The following is a 19,792-nucleotide window of genomic DNA, read 5'->3' on the forward strand; positions in this document are numbered from 1 at the left end:
TCCATCTCACAACAAGCTTTTATAGCTGCCTTATGCAAATGACTCAACACTTGAGCATACTTGACTGGGTGGCCAGCACTACACTCCCCTCTAAACAATGCTGAGTCCTTTCAGCAAACACTTTAATAGACTACAGACAATGCTTCACTACAGTCAATATCCTGACGCCTAAACTTGTCCTTTTACAGTAAACATGAACTACAGTGCAATAATTTGTCCTTTAAGTACATCAACGGTATGTTTATTTGTGTCACAACAGTCTTTCCAGAGTTAGCTCTCAGATCTTTTTTTTACACCTTCCTCTCAAAGTCGTTGTCTACATCTCTTCAGTCTCTTTCTCTGACATAGTGTTTGTTGGGGCTGTGAGCTGCACTTTTGGATTTGCTCTTTGGCGCCGGCATTATGCAGTAGGTCTAGTGGTGTGGTGCAGCCCTTTGTGTGAGGAGTGGCAGGCTCTTCCATAACATCAGTGTGGGAATAGGAGGGGGAGACATTACATGTGCATCTTTGGTTGTGGAGGCAGCTGGTGCTTCAGAGTCCATCTCCAGGTTGATTATTTGAAGCAGGTGTGTTAGCTGGGGCTGGGGCAAATGAGTGGCCCCCCACTCGGGCCCCCGAGGACTGGGGCGGCAGGGTAGCCTAGTGGTTAGAGCGTTGGGCTAGTAACCGGTAGGTTGCAAGTTCAAATCCCCGAGCTGACAAGGTACAAATCTGTCGTTCTGCCCCTGAACAGGCAGTTAACCCACTGTTCCTAGGCCGTCATTGAAAATAAGAATTTGTTCTTAACTGACTTGCCTAGTTAAATAAAGGTCAAATTAAAAATCCCTGTTATAAAATATACTTTAAAGCAGGGCTCTAAAACCCTGTTCCTGGAGAGTGACTTCCTGTAGGTTTTCGCTACCTGATTAATTTGATCAACAAGCTAATTATTATAATCAGGTGTGCTAGATTAGTGTTGGATTGAAAACCTACTGGATGGTAGTTTTCCAGGAATAGATTTGGAGAGCCCGGCTTTAAAGTATTGAGATACATTCAGGTCTGATTGTAGTCAAGTGCAGCTGTGTAACATGTCTGGAAGATCATTCTGTAAATCAAACAAGGGGTGGTCAAACTAAGACAAAGAGATACAAAATGGCAGTTCAGTAACATTGTGGTTGTTGTTAACATATACGAATTGTCAAGAAATATATAACGTAGAGGGAAAATAAACAAATTATGATCAAAATAGAGAACAATGGAATTTTGTATTAAAATTCTTCTGCTTCTTACCGTTAGCTGTTTAGCTAAAGTTGAGAAGATTTTTCGGGGCCAAGAATCACCCAGTCAAGCTTCCCATGCCCCTGGGAGATTTGTTCCACAGTACAGGCCTGCACTAGAACCAGCCAGCTTTCAACTAAGGCCTGTGCAATGGCCCGCCAGGGTCCAGAGACCGACGCAAGTTCAAAACCCTTTCCTCCAGTCAAAGCAGACCTTCAATGAGCCTTTGACCTGGAGATATCCTGAAGATCCAGTCAAAGAGGTGCAGTTGGCTATTGATGAGCAGAGACCGCTGCCTGTGCCTGCCAGTAGCATTGCAGTTCAATGTGGGGTGAATGCTGCCCATGTGGAAGTCAAGAGAGATCTGCTCGGTATAGGCCAACTCATTCACCCAGCGGATCTCTCCCTGGGAGGCTGTGCTGTCACCGGGGAGGATGTTTCCGCTCAAGTGCTGTTCTTCGACACGGAGCTGCACGGATGTGGCAGCACACTGACGGTAACATTGACCTTTAGCATCATTAGGATTTTGTAAGGTTGACTACCATTGATTTTCTTACAATGCAGTTTGCTGCTCTGATTCCAGATGACTGAGGATTCACTTGTCTATGTCTTCACACTCCGTTATACACCAGCCACCCTGGGCAGCAGCCCCATTGTTCGGACTAGAGAAGTGGTGGTCTGGGTTGAGTGCCACTATCAAAGGTGAGTTGACTACACCTGCATTGTGGAGTTTTATTTATTTTGTCAGTTCAATCAACTTTGGATACACTTCCTTGGACTTCTGGTTTCACCTTCAGACTCCTTTACAGAAAGCATGATGTGAGCAGCGGTTCAGTGAAGCCCACCTGGAATCCCTATGCCTCCACTATGGTTGCAGAGGAGCTCCTCTACTTCTCCCTGAGGCTAATGACTGGTTAGTAACTGCTTGTCCTTGCCATATTGACGTTGCTCTTGTCAGGCATTGACTTAAGTGCTGTCTCTGCACTTGTTTGTAAACCATGGTGTTGCCAACTGGCAAATGTAACCGCCGCTTAGTTATTCGAATGAGGTGGCTACCCCAGAGTACAAAAGGATGGCAGTTATATTTGTCATGATAAAACCACACTGCTGATGTACAGACCCTGCTCTAGTTCATCTGACTTGGAATAAGCATTAGACTGTTGCCTTGTCTTTGCAGACAACTGGCAGTTGGAGAGACCCAGCAAAGAGTACGTCCTTGGAGATAATATTAACTTTGAAGCTTCTGTCGTCCAGTTCTTCCATGTGCCCCTCCGAGTCTTTGTGGACAACTGTGTAGCCACAGTCATCCCAAACGCCAACACTGTCCCAAGATATGCCTTCATCGAGAAGCGTGGGTGAGTATCCTTTGTAAGGCACTTGATCTAGTTCAAGGACTAATTGTTTGCTTTGATCTGCTAAGGAAAGCATTTCCCATTCCCTCCACCTGCCCACACTTCAGATCAACAGCCATCTTGAATGGCATCCTTCCAGAGTTTCAGCAGTGTAGGCAGCCTAATTTTGATTTTTGTGGCCTTCAGTTGTCTGGTCGACACCAAGCTGACAGGCTCCAGGTCCCAGTTCATACCTCGCACCATGGATGACACGCTCCAGTTCCAGATCGAAGCCTTTAGGTTTCATGTTGTGAACACTGGCTCAGTGAGTAGTTAATCCTGAGATCTTCTGCAAATTAGCTTCGGAATGTCCACATTTATAGAATTGGCAGGTTTGTTGAGCTTCAATCATAAATGAAGTATAGTATGGCCGAAATGACGTTGCTTTAAATTGGTGTCAAATCTATTAATTCTTATGGGGTACCGATGCTGAGACTTCAACAAATGTAACTTCAACAGCTTTACGTTACCTGCCTCCTGAAAGCCACATCCGCTTCATCCCCTATTGATCATGAGAACAAGGCTTGTTCCTTCTCAAATGGGTAAGTCTGGGTATATATGGCAGGGTGTGCACTCTGCTTGTACATACTATATGCAACACTCTCTTTTCAATAGATGGCGCGAGGCCAGTAAGAAAGACCAGGTGTGTGGCTGTTGTGACACAGACTGTGGCATGAGAAGGGAACCGGATCCAGGTACATGTGCACTTCAGTCCAGTGTTGCTCAATCGCTTCCTGGGTGCCTCCCTGGGGTGCACATTTTTTTTTGTCCTACTACAGTACCTAGTGACTTGATTCACCTAAACCTTTGGCTAAACTGGCGGTCAGTGCTTGGCTGGAACAAAAAAAGTGCACGCCTGAGTCACCCAGAAATTGACTGAGAAACAATCATTTTGTGAAGTTTAATTCTCAGTTCTCCTTATATAGACATGGTCTTCTGCTCTTAGGTTTTCAGTGGGAGCAGGACATTTCTGTTGGTCCTCTCAACATAAAGGAAAAGCTTCTTGACTGATGGTGTAATGCTCAACTGGACTGGCTTCCCTGCCCAAATGCATTCTGGATGATGAAAAATATATCTAGATGAAGGTTTTTGTCTTGTGCATTTTGTTCATTGACTAGCATGAGCTTTTGTAATGTTTAACCCAGGTCTAAAATGAAGTTCATCAACTCCCTGATTCTGTATTTGAAAGTGAAGATATAACTTGATTGCTGACATAATGTTTTGGTATGAAACTTAGCAAAACAAGAATCGTTCCTTGTTTAGTACTCTGTGAAAATCTGGTGTAACCAGTCAACTTCGGCAGTGAGGCAAAGGTACATATTTCAGGGCTTGAAATTGCCTTGTCTCATGACTTAAATATTGATAAAACAATTAAAATACAGTGCTGGTGGGGCTACCACTCATAGGAACCATCTGATATTTTATTTGAACTAAAATGTGACTTTCACAATTAGGTCTCTTCCAATGTACTATATCTATCCCATTAAAATGTGAATCAATGGACTGCAACAATGCAAATTATATTTTAGATTGTCACAACCAATAGTAATTAAAGGACTAGTCTCTACCAAACCATTACATTAGTCTTGTTTAGTTACAGGGTGTATTCCTACCTACTGGAAAAGTAGTCAACACTTTTAGTTCAGGAACTGTGGGTTTGATTTAAAAAGGACTTAATACTTTTGAGTGGGCAGGGACAAATAGAAAATACATGACCTTTCGGTGTTGATTAGAGTAGCTATACCGTAAAAGATGTCTCGATTATATGTAATGAAACCCTGAAATGGGGTCTTTGCAAGCTTCGTAGTGGTGAATGCATTGTGTTACAAGCTCATTTGCTGGTATTTTTTAGAAAGCGTTTGAAATAATGTTTAAAAAAATGTTTCACCTTTATTTTACCAGGTAGGCTAGTTGAGGAGAAGTTCTCATTTGCAACTGCGACCTAGCCAAGATAAAGCACAGCAGTACGACACATGCAACACAGTTACACATGGAATAAACAAAACATGATAATACAGTTGAAAGAAGTAAACAAAAAGTCTACATACAGTGAGTGCAAATGAGGTAAGATAAGGGAGTTAAGGCAATAAATAGGCCATGGTGGCAAAGTCATTACAATATAGCAATTAATCACTGGAATGGTAGATGTGCAGAAGGTGAATGTGCGAGTAGAGATACTGGGGTGCAAAGGCGCAAGATAAATAAATACAGTATGAGGATGAGGGTAGTTGGATGGGCTGTTTACAGATGGGCTATGTACAGGTGCAGTGATCTTTGAGCTGCACTGACAGCTGGTGCTTAAAGCTAGTGAGTGAGCAATGAGTCTCCAGCTTCATAAATTTTTGCAGTTCGTTCCAGTCATTGGCAGCAAAGAACTGGAAGGAAAGGCGGCCAAATTAGGAATTGGCTTTGGGGGTGAAGAGTGAGCGATACCTGCTGGAGAGCGTGCTACGAGTGGGTGCTGCTATGGTGACCAATGAGCTGAGATAAGGCGGGGCTTTACCTAGCAGAGACTTGTAGATGACCTGGAGCCAGTGGGTTTGGCGACGAGTATGAAGCGAGGGCCAGCCAACGAGAGCGTACAGGTCGCAGTGGTGGGTAAGTATATTGGGCTTTGGTGACAAGACGGATGGCACTGTGATAGACTGCATCCAATTTGTTGAGTAGAGTGTTGGAGGCTATTTTATAAATGACATCGCCAAAGTCGAGGATCGGTAGGATGGTCAGTTTTACCAGGGTATGTTTGGCAGCATGAGTGAAGGATGCTTTGTTGCGAAATAGGAAGCCAATTCTAATTTTGGATTGCAGATGCTTAATTTGAGTCTGGAAGGAGAGTTTACAGTCTAACCAGACACCTAGGTATTTGTAGTTATCCACATATTCTAACTCGGAGCCGTCCAGAGTAGTGATGCAGGACAGGCGGGCTGGTGTGGAGAATGATTGGTTGAAGAGCATGCATTTAGTTCTTCTTGCATTTAAGAGCAGTTGGAGGCCACGAAAGGATAGTTGTATGTCATTGAAGCTCGTTTGGAGGTCAGTTAACACAGTGTCCAAAGAAGGGCCAGAAGTATACAGAATGGTGTCGTCTGCGTAGAGGTGGATCAGAGAATCACCAGCAGCAAGAGCGACGTCATTGATGTATACAGAGAAAAGAGTCAGCCCTAGAATTTAACCCTGTGGCACCCCCATAGAGACTGCCAGAGGTCTGGTCAACAGGCCCTACGATTTGACACACTGAACTCTTTCAGAGAAGTAGTTGGTGAACCAGGCGAGGCAATAATCTCTTATCCATCTCTTATCGATGATGGTTATGATATCGTTTAGTTCCTTCAGCGTGGCTGAGGTGCACCCATGACCAGCTCAGAAACCGGATTGCACAGCGGAGAAGGTACGGTGGGATTCGAAATGGTTGGTTATCTGTTTATTAACTTGGCTTTTGAAGACTTTAGAAAGGCAGGGCAAGATGGATATAGGTCTATAACAGTTTGGGTCTAGAGTGTCACCCCCTTTGAAGAAGGGGATGACCGCGGCAGCTTTCCATTCTTTAGGGATCTCGGACGATACGAAAGAGAGGCTGAACAAACTGGTAATAGGGGTTGCAACAATGGCGGCGGATAATTGTGTTTGATGCATTTCACACAACTCCATGAAACACCTCTTATTCCTCCACACATTCATAAAAATCCATATTTATCCACCATAATAGAAGTGGAAAGGGTCCAATGGATTTGCAGACTTCCATTCTTCTGGAGTTCTCCAGCTGTAAAAAAGAAACAAACAAGTTAAATTATGCAAATGTTCAACTGCAAGACATGGTGAGAATTTGGAAAAAATAAAGATGCAATACTTTTGATTTTCAGTAAACACTGTGAAGGACTTAGGTCATAAAATAATTATATCCAGCTTTTGTTCGGTATGTTTAATTATTTCAATGCAAAAGCTTTCAAATGAGATTTACTTAACCTTTTGTAACAGAGCACTGGGTGTATGTAGCAAGTTAAACTCACCAATCTCTAGGCAACACTAAACCCATTATTACATTAATTAACCCTTATGGCTTTGACTTTTGCAGTGCTAGACAAATATTACAACAGAAGCTTTATCAAAATTATTCGTTAGAACATTTGAGGTAACCCAAGAAGCTGACAGTGTTAAGTGTACGATAACAAAGTTCATATTTTTTTTAACGCTTTTGAGTAATTTAAAAAAAATCTTTTTGATGGCTCTAATTTGCACCTCTGGGGTGTTGCGTCTGTCATTGTGTTCATCGCTCTCTGAATAATACACTCGCTCTCTATGAAATAATTATAATGTTAAAGAAACATTTGAATGGTGAAAGCTGACCCAAGAACAGCGCTGCTTTTCAAGCCTATCCTCTTTTTCTTATAGATGACCACTGGCTTATAATGCCTTGTAAATTATAATGCATGTGTTTCCCCCTGCCCACATATCTGTGTTTAATATTAGACTACATATACAGTCAAAACATTAAGGACTGGCAGTACATCTGTCAGTCTCTCTTCCTCTCTCTCTTTTTTCTTCTATTGAATTTGATATAACACCATCTGTGTTTGTCATAGAAGGATGGGATTAGTTTCTGTGGATGCAGACAGATTTCCAGCATTGTGGTTCATTTGACAGGCCGTCTGATGAGTGAATTATAATTTCGGTAGGACTTTCCAGTCTCCAATGGTGGTGGATATGTCATGTAATCCTACACCAGAATGCCTAGTTAATACAGTCAAATATTATTTTATATATTGACAAGTCAAATGACTGCTCTAACAATGGAAATGCAACTCCTCAAATATGGAGGTGAGATCAGACGCGACCACTAGACCACCAGCCCATGAGAGGGCAGATACATTTTAGAAGTGAAGCAAATAGCCTAAACATTGATAAAACAATTAAAATACACAAACTGCCCCCAACTTCCCCTTTAACAGATTCATTTGGATTATTTAGCATTCATGCATTCAATGTTTTATTTTAATAGGCCTACATGATGACTTGTGTTTAATAAAAATAACTGTATAAATGTCTAGCAGATGGCTATTGCCTTACCTATGTGTCATAAAAGCCAGTCTAATGACTTCTTAAGCTATAGGGCAAGTATAGTGCAAGTTTTTCCTCACATTTAATTATTTGCAAATAGGGACAGTTTCGTGAAAACAAGACACACTGATTTCACATTAAAGAAATACGATAAGATGAACACATGCACTATACAGTTGAAGTCGGAAGTTTACATACACTAAGCTGACTGTGCCTTTAAACAGCTTGGAAAATTCCAGAAAAGTATGTCATGGCTTTAGAAGATTCTGATAGTCTAATTGACATCATTTGAGTCAATTGGAGGTGTCCCTCCGAATGTATTTCAAGTCCTACCTTCAAACTCAGTGCCTCTTTGCTAGACATCATGGGAAAAAGAAAAGAAATCAGCCAAGACCTCAAAAAAAAATTGTAGACCTCCACAAGTCTGGTTCATCATTGGGAGCAATTTCCAAAAGCCTGAAGGTACCATGTTTATCTGTACAAACAATACAGTAAAAATGAGTCCGATATCGACATAGCCTCAAAGCCTCAAATTTGACCCAAATTAAACAATTGAAAGGAAATGCTACCAAATACTAATTGAGTGTATGTAAACTTCTGACCCACTGGGAATGTGATGAAAGAAATAATAGCTGAAATAAATAATTCTCGACTTTTATTCTGACATTTCACATTCTTAAAATAGAGTGGTGATCCTAACTGATCTAAGACAGGGAACTTTTACTTAGATTCAAATGTCAGGAATTGTGACAAACTGAGATTAAATGTATTTGGCTAATGGTGTATGTAAACTTCCGACTTCAACTGTATATACAAAAGTATGTGGATGCCCCTTCAAATGAATGGATTTGGTTATTTCAGCCACGACAGGTGTATAGAATCGAGCACACAGCCATGCAATCTCCATAGACAAACATTGGCAGTAGAATGACCTTACTGAATAGATCAGTGACTTAACGTGGCACCGTCATAGGGTGCCACCTTTCCAACAAGTCAGTTCGTTAAATTTCTGCAAAGCTGGAGCTTCCCCAGACAAATGTAAGTGATGTTATTGTGAAGTGGAAACGTCTATGAGTAATAACGGCTCAGCCGTACAAGGCCACACAAGCTCACAGAACGGGACCACTGAGTGCTGAAGCACGTAAAAATTGCCTGTCCTCGGCTGCAACACTCACTACCGAGTTCCAAACTGCGTCTGGAAGCAACGTCAGCAAAATAACTAATCGCCGGGAGCTTCATGAAATGGGTTTCCATGGCCGAGCAAGCCTTAGATAACCATGCGAAAATCCAAGCGTCGGCTGGAGTGGTGTAAAGCTTGCCGCCATTGGAATCTGGAGCAGTGGAAATGCGTTCTATGGAGTGATGAATCACGCTTCACCATCTGGCAGTCTGACGGACTAATTTGGGTTTGGCGGATGCCAGTAGAATGCTACGTGCCACAATGCATAGTGCCAATTGTAAAGTTTGGTGGGGGAGGAATAATGTTCTGGGGCTGTTTTTCATGGTTCGGGCTTGGCCGCTTACTTCAGCGAAGGGAAATCTTAACGCTACAGCATACGATCACATTCTAGACGATTCTGTGCTTTCAACTTTGTGGCAACAGTTTGGGCAAAGCCTTTTCCTGTTTTAGCATGACAATACCCCCATGCACAAAGTGAGGTATATACAAAAATGGTTTGTTGGGATCAGTGTGGAAGAACTTGACTGGCCTGCACAGAGCCCTGACCTCAAATCCATCGATCACCTTTGCCATGAATTGGAACGCCAACTGCGAGCCAGGCCTAATCGGCCAACATCAGTGACCGACCTCACTAATGCTCTTGTGGCTGAATGGAAACAAGTCTCCAGCAGTGTCTTCCCAGAAGAGTAGAAGCAAAGGGGGACCAACTCCATATTAATGCCCATGATTTTGGAATGAGATGTTTAACAAGTAGGTGTCCACATACTTTTGGTCATGTTGTGTGCATATATTATTATTTTATTTTTTTACCAATCAACCTGAATAAAAGGTGGTCTGGCCCTTCTGGCATATGCCAGAATTGCCAGAAGGCCAATCCGCCAATGTCTCCAACTCTGTTCCTGGAATGCGACTGTCCTGTCGGTCGTGGCTCCAGCCCTAATGTAGCACAATTGATTCTAATAATTAGCTGGTTAGTAAATTTAGTCAAGTTAGCTACAATTGGAGTTGGATTGAAAACCTACAGGAGGGTAGGGTAGCGCTCCAAGAACAGGGTTGGAGATCCCTTTGCCTTGTTTCCCAAAAGCATCTTAAGGCAAAATGCGTTGTTAGAACCTTTGTAGGAGCATAGTTAAATCTATGAGCTGTTTCCAAAACCATCGTTATTAAATGTGCACTTGATAACACTCATAAACGAATGCTTGCCTCAGTGCATCCTTACATTATTTTTTGGCCTCCCGTGTCACTTTATACACAGATCATCTCCGCTAAACATAGAATCACATGGTTTATCTTATCTCTATGACTGCAGATAACTTCAGAACAAAGTTGACTACCAAAAAAAGTTGTCTTTGCAATTGATACAAACATGACATAAAAATATTATTCAAATGAAAACCGCAACCATTAAAATAAAGAGTTTGCCTATTTCATATTCTAATGTGCCAATTGTAGACTGTCTGTAATTTGCCTCAATATTTTTCATGATGTGTAGCCGAAAGCGCACAATGGGGAAAATGTGTGATTTAATGCATTTTTATTTGGTAGGCATTAGAATAACCTGCCTCAATATTTGCAGCCATAAGGTGGTAATATCTCTCTAGGAATTGATCTGTCTATTCAAATGTTAAAATACACATTTTGAATGGAGAAAGTTTTCACTTTCTTTCGATCCCATCAGTATCGACACATACTTCAACAATGCACTTAGCGACCATTCTCTCTGCATGTCGTTTTGGGAAACATGTTTTACATCTTCGGTTGTTGTGGGAAAGATGCATCATTAAAAAAACTCATAAGGCTAAATGCCATTGCTATCAGGAAACCTGTCCAAGGACATTATAAATCAAGAATGGGCCACTCCAGTCCTCAGTGGCCAGAATGATGTCACACTTCTTCCCCATCCCTAGCTAACACAGCTGATTAAACAAATTGTATTTTAAACTAAAGATTATGATTAGTTGATTATTGGAGTCAGGTGTGTTAGCTGGGGCTGGCGCAAAAGTGTGACACCAATCAGGCCCCGAGGACTGGAGTTGACCATCCCTATTATAAATGAAGATACTTGACAGTATTGAGATACATCCAGTTCAGATTGTAGTATATGTGCAGCTGTGTAACATGTCTGGAACATCATTAGGTAAATCAAACAAGGGGTGGAGTCATACTAAGACAAAGGGATACAAAATGGCTGTTCAGAGACACTGTAGTTATTGTACATGTCAAAGAAATATGTGCAATTGCAACTAGAAACTAGAGAATAATGGCGCTCTGTATTACATTCCTCCTACTTCTTACCTTTGGCTGTTCAGCTACAGTTCAGCAGCTTTATCGGGAAGCGGAATCTCGGAGCCAAGTGGCACATGCCCCTGGGAGATTAGTTCCACAGTATAGGCCTGTTCAAGAACCAGCCAGATTTCAACCCAGGCCTGTGCAATGGCCCGCCAGGGTCCAGACACCGACGCAAGTTCAAAACCCTTTCCTCCAGTCAAAGCAGACCTTCAATGAGCCTTTGACCTGGCGATATCCTGAAGATCCAGTCAACGAGGTGCAGTTGGCTATTGATGAGCAGAGACCGCTGCCTTTGCCTGCCAGTAGCATTGCAGTTCAATGTGGGGAGACTGCTGCTCGTGTGGAAGTCAAACGAGATCTGCTTGGGATCGGCCAACTCATTCACCCAGCGGATCTTACCTTGGGAGGCTGTGCTGTCACCGGGGAGGATGCTTCCGCTCAAGTTCTGATCTTTGTCACTGAGCTGCACGAATGTGGCAGCACTCTGACGGTAACATTGAGCATTAGCCTCGTTATGACTTCTAGGTTGACTACCATTGATTTTCTTACAATGCCGTTTGCTGCTCTGATTCCAGATGACTGAGGATTCACTTGTCTATGTCTTCACACTCCGTTATACACCAGCCACCTTGGGCAGCAGTCCCATTGTTCGGACAAGAGAAGTGGTGGTCTGGGTTGAGTGCCACTATCAAAGGTGAGTTGACTACACCTGCGTTGGTTCTTTTTTTTTCTTCAGTTCAATCAACTTTGGATACACTTCCTTGGCCATTTGGTTTCACATTTAAAGACTCCTTTACAGAAATCATGATGTGAGCAGTGGTTCAGTGAAGCCCACCTGGAATCCCTATGCCTCCACTAAGGTTGCAGAGGAGCTCCTCTACTTCTCCCTGAGGCTAATGACTGGTTAGTAACTGCTTGTCCTTGTCATATTGACATTGCTCTTGTCAGGCATTGACTTAAGTGCTGTCTCTGCACTTGTTTGTAAACCATGGTGTTGCCAACTGGCAAATGTAACCGCCGCTTAGTTATTGGAATGAGGTGGCTACCCCAGAGTACAAAAGGATGGCAGTTATATTTGCCATGATAAAACCACACTGCTGATGTACAGACCCTGCTCTAGTTTATCTGACTTGGAATAAGCATTAGACTGTTGCCTTGTCTTCGCAGACAACTGGCAGTTGGAGAGACCCAGCAAAGAGTACGTCCTTGGAGATAATATTAACTTTGAAGCTTCTGTCGTCCAGTTCTTCCATGTGCCCCTCCGAGTCTTTGTGGACAACTGTGTAGCCACAGTCATCCCAAACGCCAACACTGTCCCAAGATATGCCTTCATCGAGAAGCGCGGGTGAGTATCCTTTGTAAGGCACTTGATCTAGTTCAAGGACTAATTGTTTGCTTTAATCTGCTAAGGAAAGCATTTCCCGTTCCCTCCACCTGCCCACACTTCAGATCAACAGCCATCTTGAATGGCATCCTTCCAGAGTTTCAGCAGTGTAGGCAGCCTAATTTTGATTTTTGTGGCCTTCAGTTGTCTGGTCGACACCAAGCTGACAGGCTCCAGGTCCCAGTTCATACCTCGCACCATGGATGACACGCTCCAGTTCCAGATCAAAGCCTTTAGGTTCCATGTTGTGAACTCTGGCTCAGTGAGTAGTTAATCCTGAGATCTTCTGCAAATTAGCTTCGGAATGTCCAAATTTACAGAATTGGCTGTTTTGATTCACTTCAATCGAAAATGAAGTGTGCTATGCCCAAGATGGGTTGTTGTACCCAACATGACGTTGCTTTGAATTGATGTCAAATCTACTAATTCTTATGTGGTACCAATGCTGAGACTTCAACACATTTCAACAGCTATACATTACCTGCCTCCTGAAAGCCACAACAGCTTCAGCCCCTATTGATCATGAGAACAAGGCTTGTTCCTTCTCAAATGGGTAAGTCTGGGTATATATGGCAGAGTGTGCACTTTGCTTGGACATACTATATGCAACACTCTCTTTTCAATAGATGGCGCGAGGCCAGTAAGAAAGACCAGGTGTGTGGCTGTTGTGACACAGACTGTGGCATGAGAAGGGAACCGGATCCAGGTACATGTGCACTACAGTCCAGTGTTTGTCATTCCTGGGCAAAAATGTGCACCTAGGGTGCACACTTGTCCTAATCAAGTACTTACAGACTTGATTCACGTAAGCCCTTGGCTGCAATCTCTAGTGCTAGGCTGGAAAAAAGTGCACCCTCTGCGTAAATTATTTGTTCTGTTTCTTGCTATGTCGGACCCCAGTAAGCCGACAGCAACAGCTAGTATAATGGATCCTAATATATCAAATCAGGAAGGTTTTCTGCTCTTCCCAGGTTTCCGGTGGGAGCAAGAAACCTCTATTGGTCCTCTCAACATCAAAGAAAAGCTTCTTGACTGATGGCCTATTTAATCATTTGGACTGACTTTCCTGTTGAAAAAAACACATTATGGATGATTAAAAATATATGGATTTCAAAAGGATTTGTCTTGAGTCTTTTGTTCATAAGCTTTTTTAACGTGTAACTAGGTGTAAAATGAAGTACTACTTTCTGCTTGCTAGCTACTGTCAGGTTAACAAGAGGTGGTAGCTAAGCTTCTTTACAAACAAATTGGGTAAGTATTATCACCATAGGATTTTTAACATTCAAAGCAACTGAGAAGTCAGTGGCAGGAAATGTCACCTTAGCTTGCTACAGAACTTCTGCGTTATTGGTTGTTCTTGTGTCTTATCAGCCAACACCACTGCACAAACCTGTCACTATGACAACTAGTGTAGCCTTGTCTGAAAATGTCCACTTTGGTTATTTGATACTTGTTTGGACAGTCTGTAGTCACACTGATTTGAGCATTAAGGCCTGCAGTGTGAATAAGGCTTTAGGCTATTACCATCCACAATAAGCATCTTAACCTTAATACCAAAATATGACTTGCACAATTTCCCATCAACCTCTGGGGGAGGGAATAAAAGCAGTCCTTCCCAAAGTATTTGGCCCTTGACAATGTCCTGTGAATCGCTGGACTGAAACGATGCAAATTAAGTTAGAGCGTTACACATTCTATAGTAGCCTATACCACACCATATTTACAGGCTGCACTGAACTGCTGATGTTAAATACGGATTTTCTGGTCGTAATGAAAGGTGCGGCTGGCTTGAGTTCAGTGTGCACTGTGTCAAGAAGCAGTGCGGCTTGGTTGTTTCAGATGAACAAATGGCTCTTAACCTTCGCCTCTCTGTACGGGAGTTGCAGCGAGGAGACTAACTGCCACTTGGCTATTATGACTTTGGAGAAAAGGGGGGTTAAGAAATGTATACATTAAAAAGGATTCAGACACTTTGCAATGAAACTTGAAATTGATATGGTCTCACAATTGACAGTACATGTCAGAGCAAAAAAAGCCATGAGATCGTAATTGTCTGTAGCGCTCCGAGACAGGATGTGTCGGCACAGATCTGGGGAAGGGTACCAAAAAATGTCTGCATTTTTGAAAGGTCCCCAAGAACACCGTGGCCTCCATTCTTAAATGGAAGAAGTTTGGAACCACCAAGACTTCCTAGAGCTGGCCCCCCGGCCAAACTGAGCAATCGGGGGAGAAGGGCCTTTGTAAGGGAGGTGACCAAGAACCTGCTGGTCACTGACAGAGCTCTGGAGTTCCTCTGTGGAGATGGGAGAACCTTCCAGGGGGAGAACCATCTCTGCAGCTTTACACCAATTAGGCCTTTCTGTTAGGGTGGCCAGACGGAAGCCCCTCAGTGAAAGGCACATGACAGCCCGTTATGAGTTTGCTTAAACCATGAATAACAAGATTCTCTTGGTCTGATGTAAACATGATGGAACTCTTAGGCCTGAATGCCAAGAGTCATGTCTGGACGAAACCTTGCACCATCCCTACGGTGAAGCATGGTGGTGGCAGCATCACTGGAGTTTTTCATCGGCAAGGACTGGGAGACTAGTCAGGATCGAGGCAAAGTTGAACGGTGCAAAGTACAGAGAGATCCATGATAACCTGCTCAGGACCTCAGACTGGGGTGAAGGTTCACCTTCCAACAGGACAACAACCCTAAGCACACAGCCAAAACAATGTAGGAGTGGCTTCGGGACCAGTCTCTGATTGTCCTTGAGTGGCCGAGCCAGAGCCTGGACATGAACCCTATCAAATATCTCTAGAGAGACCTGCAAATAGCTGTGCAGCAACGCTTCCCATCCAACTTGACAGAGCTTGAGAGGATCTGCAAAGAAGAATGGGAGAAACTCCCCAAATACAGGTGTGCCAAGCTTGTCACAACATACCCAAGAAGACTTGAGGCTGTAATCGCTGCCAAAGGTGCTTCAATAAAGTAATGAGTAAAGGGTCTGAATACTAATGTACACGTGATATGAGGGGTTTTTGTATATAAAATTGCTAAAATAAAAAAAAAGCATTTTTGCTTTGCCATTATGGGTTATTGTGTTTAGCTTGATGAGGGGAAAAAATAATTTAATCCATTTTATAATATTGGTCTAACTTAATAAAATGTGTAAATGTCAAGGTGTCTGAATACTTTCCAGAAGCACTGCATGTACTGGATGGTGTCACTGCTTACAAATATCTGGGCATCTGGATAGCTGTCTTTTAAAAAGCATATTACAGGGTTAGGCTGACGTGTACTCAGAGCATGCGCAGACCATCTGGCAAGTGTCTTTACTGACATTTTCAATTGTGACCGAGTCTTTAATACCTACATGTTTCAAGTAGACTGCCATAGGCCCTGTGCCCAAGAAAGCGAAGGTAACCTGCCTAAAATACTACTGCCCCATAGCATTCACGCTGGTAGCCATGAGGTGCTTTCAAAGGCTGGTCATGGTCTAGGGTTTCTGGGATAATGGTGTTGATGTGAGCCATGACCAGCATTTCAAATATTTCATTGGCTACACATGTGAGTGCTACGGGTTGGTAGTAATTTAGGCAGGTTACCTTAGTGTTCTTGGGCAGAGAGTCTATGGTGGTCTGCTTGACAGACTCAGACAGGGAGAGGTTGAAAATGTCAGTGAAGACACTTGCCTGCTGGTCAGCGCATGCTCCGAGTACAAGTCCTGGTAATCCATCTGGCCCAGCGGCCTTGTGAATGTTGACCTGTTTAAATGTCTTACTCACATCGGCTGCGGGGAGAGCGTGATCACAAAGTCGTCCGGAACAGCTGATGCTCTTATGCATGTTTCAGTATTACTTGCCTCGAAGCGAGCATAGCATTTAATTACAGTGGCTTGCGAAAGTATTTACCCCCTTGGCATTTTTCCAATTTTGTTGCCTTACAACCTGGAATTAATATCGATTTTTTTGGGGGGGGGTTTGTATCATTTGATTTAGACAACATACCTACCACTTTGAAGATACAAAATGTAAAAAAATTCACCCCCAAAGTCAATACTTTGTAGAGCCACCTTTTACAGTAATTACAGCTGCAAGTCTCTATAAGCTTGGCACATCTAGTCACTGCGATTTTTGTCCATTCTTCAAGACCAAACTGCTCCAGCTACTTCAAGTTGGATGGGTTCCACTTGTGTACAGTAATCTTTAAGTTATACCACAGATTCTCAATTGGATTGAGGTCTGACCTTTAAATGTTTCCCCCTAAACCACTTGTGTTGCTTTAGCAGTATGCTTAGGGTCATTGTCCTGCTGGAAGGTGAACCTCCGTCCCAGTATCAAATCTCTAGAAGGCTGAAACCGGTTTCCCTCTAGAATTTCCCTGTATTTAGCGCCATCCATCATTCCTTCAATTCTGACCAGTTTCCCAGTCCCTGCCAATGAAAAACATCCCCACAGCATGATGCTGCCACCACCATGCTTCACTGTGAGGATGGTGTTCTCGGGGTGATGAGAGGTGTTGGGTTTGCGCCAGACATAGCGTTTTCTTTGATGGTCAAAAAGCTACATTTTTGTCTCCTGACCTGAGTACCTTCTTCCATGTGTTTGGGGAGTCTCCCACATTCCTTTTGGCGAACACCGAACGTGTTTGCTTATTTTTTTCTTTAAGCAATGGCTTTTTTTCTGGACACTATTCTGTAAAGCCCAGCTCTGTGGAGTGTATGGCTTAAAGTGGTCCTATGGACAGTTACTCCAATCTCCGCTGTGGAGCTTTGCAGCTCCTTCAGGGTTATCTTTGGTCTCTTTGTTGCCTCTCTGATTAATACCCTCCTTGCCTGGTCCATGAGTTTTTGTGTGCGGCCCTCTTTTGAAAGGTTTGTTGTAGTGCCACATTCTTTATATTTTTTAATAATGGATTTAATGGTGCTCCGTGGGATGTTCAAAGTTTTTGATATTTTTTTATAACCCAACCCTGATCTGTACTTGTCCACAACTTTGTTCCTGACCTGTTTGGAGAGCTCCTTGGTCTTCATGGTGCAGCTTGCTTGGTAGTGCACATTGCTTAGTGGTATTGCAGACTCTGGGGCCTTTCAGAACAGGTGTTTATTTACTTAGATCATGTGACAGATCATGTGACACTTAGATTGCACACAGGTGGACTTTATTTAACTAATTATGTGACTTCTTTAGGGGCTTCATAGCAAAGGGGGTGAATACATATGCACGCACCACTTTTCCATTTTTATTATAATTTTTTTTGAAACAGGTAATTTTTTTCATTTCACATCAACAATTTGGACTATTTTGTGTATGTTCATTACATGAAATCCAAATAAGAATGCATTTAAATTACAGGTTGTATTGCAGCAAAATAGGAAAAACGCCAAGGGGATGAATACTTTTGCAAGGCACTGTAGTTCGTCTGGTAGGTTTGTGTCACTGGGCACCTCTCGGCTGTGCTTCCATTTGTAGTCTGTAATAGTTTGCAAGCCCTGCCACTTCCGACGAGCATCGGAGCCGGTGTAGTATGATTCAATCTTAGTCCTGTATTGACACTTTGCCTGTTTGATAGTTTGTGGGAGGGCCTTGCGGGATTTCTTATAAGCTTCTGGGTTAGAGTCCCACTCCTTGAAGTGTTCTGCCAGCGTAGAGCCTGGATTTCAAGCTCAGCACATCTGGGACATGTTTGATCGGCGGTTGAGGGCTAAGACCCCCCCCCCCTCCCCCAAAAAATGTACGGCAACTGGCCGGTGCCTTGGTGGGAGAGTGGGGTAACATCTCACCGCAATAACTGGCAAATCTGGTGTAACAAGTCAACTTCAGCAGTGAGGCAAAGGTACACATTTCAGGGCTTGAAATTGCCTTGTCTCATGACTTAAATATTGATAAAACAATTAAAATACAGTGCTGATGGGGTTACCACTCATAGGAACCATATTATATTTTATTTGAACTAAAATGTGACTTGCACAATTAGGTCTATTCCAATGTACTATATCCATCCCATTACAATGTGAATCAATGGACTGCAACAATGCAAATTGTATTTTAGATTGTCACAACCAATAGTAATAAAAGGCCTAGTCTCTACCAAACCATTGCATTAGTCTTGTTTAGTTACAGGGCGTATTAAAGTTGAGGATCGGTAGGATGGTCAGTTTTACAAGGGTATGTTTGGCAGCATGAGTGAAGGATGCTTTGTTGCGAAATAGGAAGCCAATTCTAGATTTACTTTTGGATTGGAGATGCTTAATGTGAGTCTGGAAGGATAGTTTAAAGTCTAACCAGACACCTACAGTGCCTTGCGAAAGTATTCAGCCCCCTTGAACTTTGCGACCTTTTGCCACATTTCATGCTTCAAACATAAAGATATAAAACTGTATTTTTTGTGAAGAATCAACAACAAGTGGGACACAATCATGAAGTGGAAGGACATTTATTGGATATTTCAAACTTTTTTAACAAATCAAAAACTGAACAATTGGGCGTGCAACATTATTCAGCCCCTTTACTTTCAGTGCAGCAAACTCTCTCCAGAAGTTCAGTGAGGATCTCTGAATGATCCCATGTTGACCTAAATGACTAATGATGATAAATACAATCCACCTGTGTGTAACCAAGTCTCCGTATAAATGCACCTGCACTGTGATAGTCTCAGAGGTCCGTTAAAAGCGCAGAGAGCATCATGAAGAACAGGCAGGTCCGAGATACTGTTGTGAAGAAGTTTAAAGCCGGATTTGGATACAAAAAGATTTCCCAAGCTTTAAACATCCCAAGGAGCACTGTGCAAGCGATAATATTGAAATGGAAGGAGTATCAGACCACTGCAAATCTACCAAGACCTGGCCGTCCCTCTAAACTTTCAGCTCATACAAGGAGAAGACTGATCAGAGATGCAGCCAAGAGGCCCATGATCACTCTGGATGAACTGCAGAGATCTACAGCTGAGGTGGGAGACTCTGTCCATAGGACAACAATCAGTCGTATATTGCACAAATCTGGCCTTTATGGAAGAGTGTCAAGAAGAAAGACATTTCTTAAAGATATCCATAAAAAGTGTTGTTTAAAGTTTGCCACAAGCCACCTGGGAGACACACCAAACATGTGGAAGAAGGTGCTCTGGTCAGATGAAACCAAAATTGAACTTTTTGGCAACAATGCAAAACGTTGTTTGGCGTAAAAGCAAACACAGCTCATCACCCTGAACACACCATCCCCACTGTCAAACATGGTGGTGGCAGCATCATGGTT

At 42.8% G+C, this 19,792-nt stretch overlaps 2 protein-coding genes across 2 annotated transcripts; both read left to right on the forward strand.

Moving 5' to 3' along the window:
* Positions 1–1,123: 1,123 nt before the first annotated feature.
* LOC110521319 (zona pellucida sperm-binding protein 3) lies at positions 1,124–3,732 on the forward strand. The gene is made up of 8 exons (XM_021598801.3): positions 1,124–1,753; positions 1,841–1,959; positions 2,067–2,170; positions 2,435–2,612; positions 2,796–2,913; positions 3,108–3,190; positions 3,264–3,343; positions 3,595–3,732. Exons 1-8 carry the CDS (start codon positions 1,235–1,237, stop codon positions 3,657–3,659), a joined length of 1,266 nt encoding a protein of 421 aa, XP_021454476.3. The 5' UTR covers positions 1,124–1,234; the 3' UTR covers positions 3,660–3,732.
* Positions 3,733–11,039: 7,307 nt separating this feature from the next.
* On the forward strand, positions 11,040–13,672 carry LOC110521318 (zona pellucida sperm-binding protein 3). The gene is made up of 8 exons (XM_021598799.3): positions 11,040–11,662; positions 11,748–11,866; positions 11,972–12,075; positions 12,340–12,517; positions 12,701–12,818; positions 13,027–13,109; positions 13,183–13,262; positions 13,528–13,672. The coding sequence occupies exons 1-8, from the start codon at positions 11,144–11,146 to the stop codon at positions 13,590–13,592; spliced, it is 1,266 nt and encodes a 421-aa protein (XP_021454474.3). The 5' UTR covers positions 11,040–11,143; the 3' UTR covers positions 13,593–13,672.
* The last annotated feature ends 6,120 nt before the right edge of the window (positions 13,673–19,792 follow it).

Source organism: Oncorhynchus mykiss, chromosome 4 (assembly GCF_057628025.1).
Source record: "Oncorhynchus mykiss isolate SJ-2025 chromosome 4, ASM5762802v1, whole genome shotgun sequence".
Classification (NCBI taxonomy): domain Eukaryota; kingdom Metazoa; phylum Chordata; class Actinopteri; order Salmoniformes; family Salmonidae; genus Oncorhynchus; species Oncorhynchus mykiss.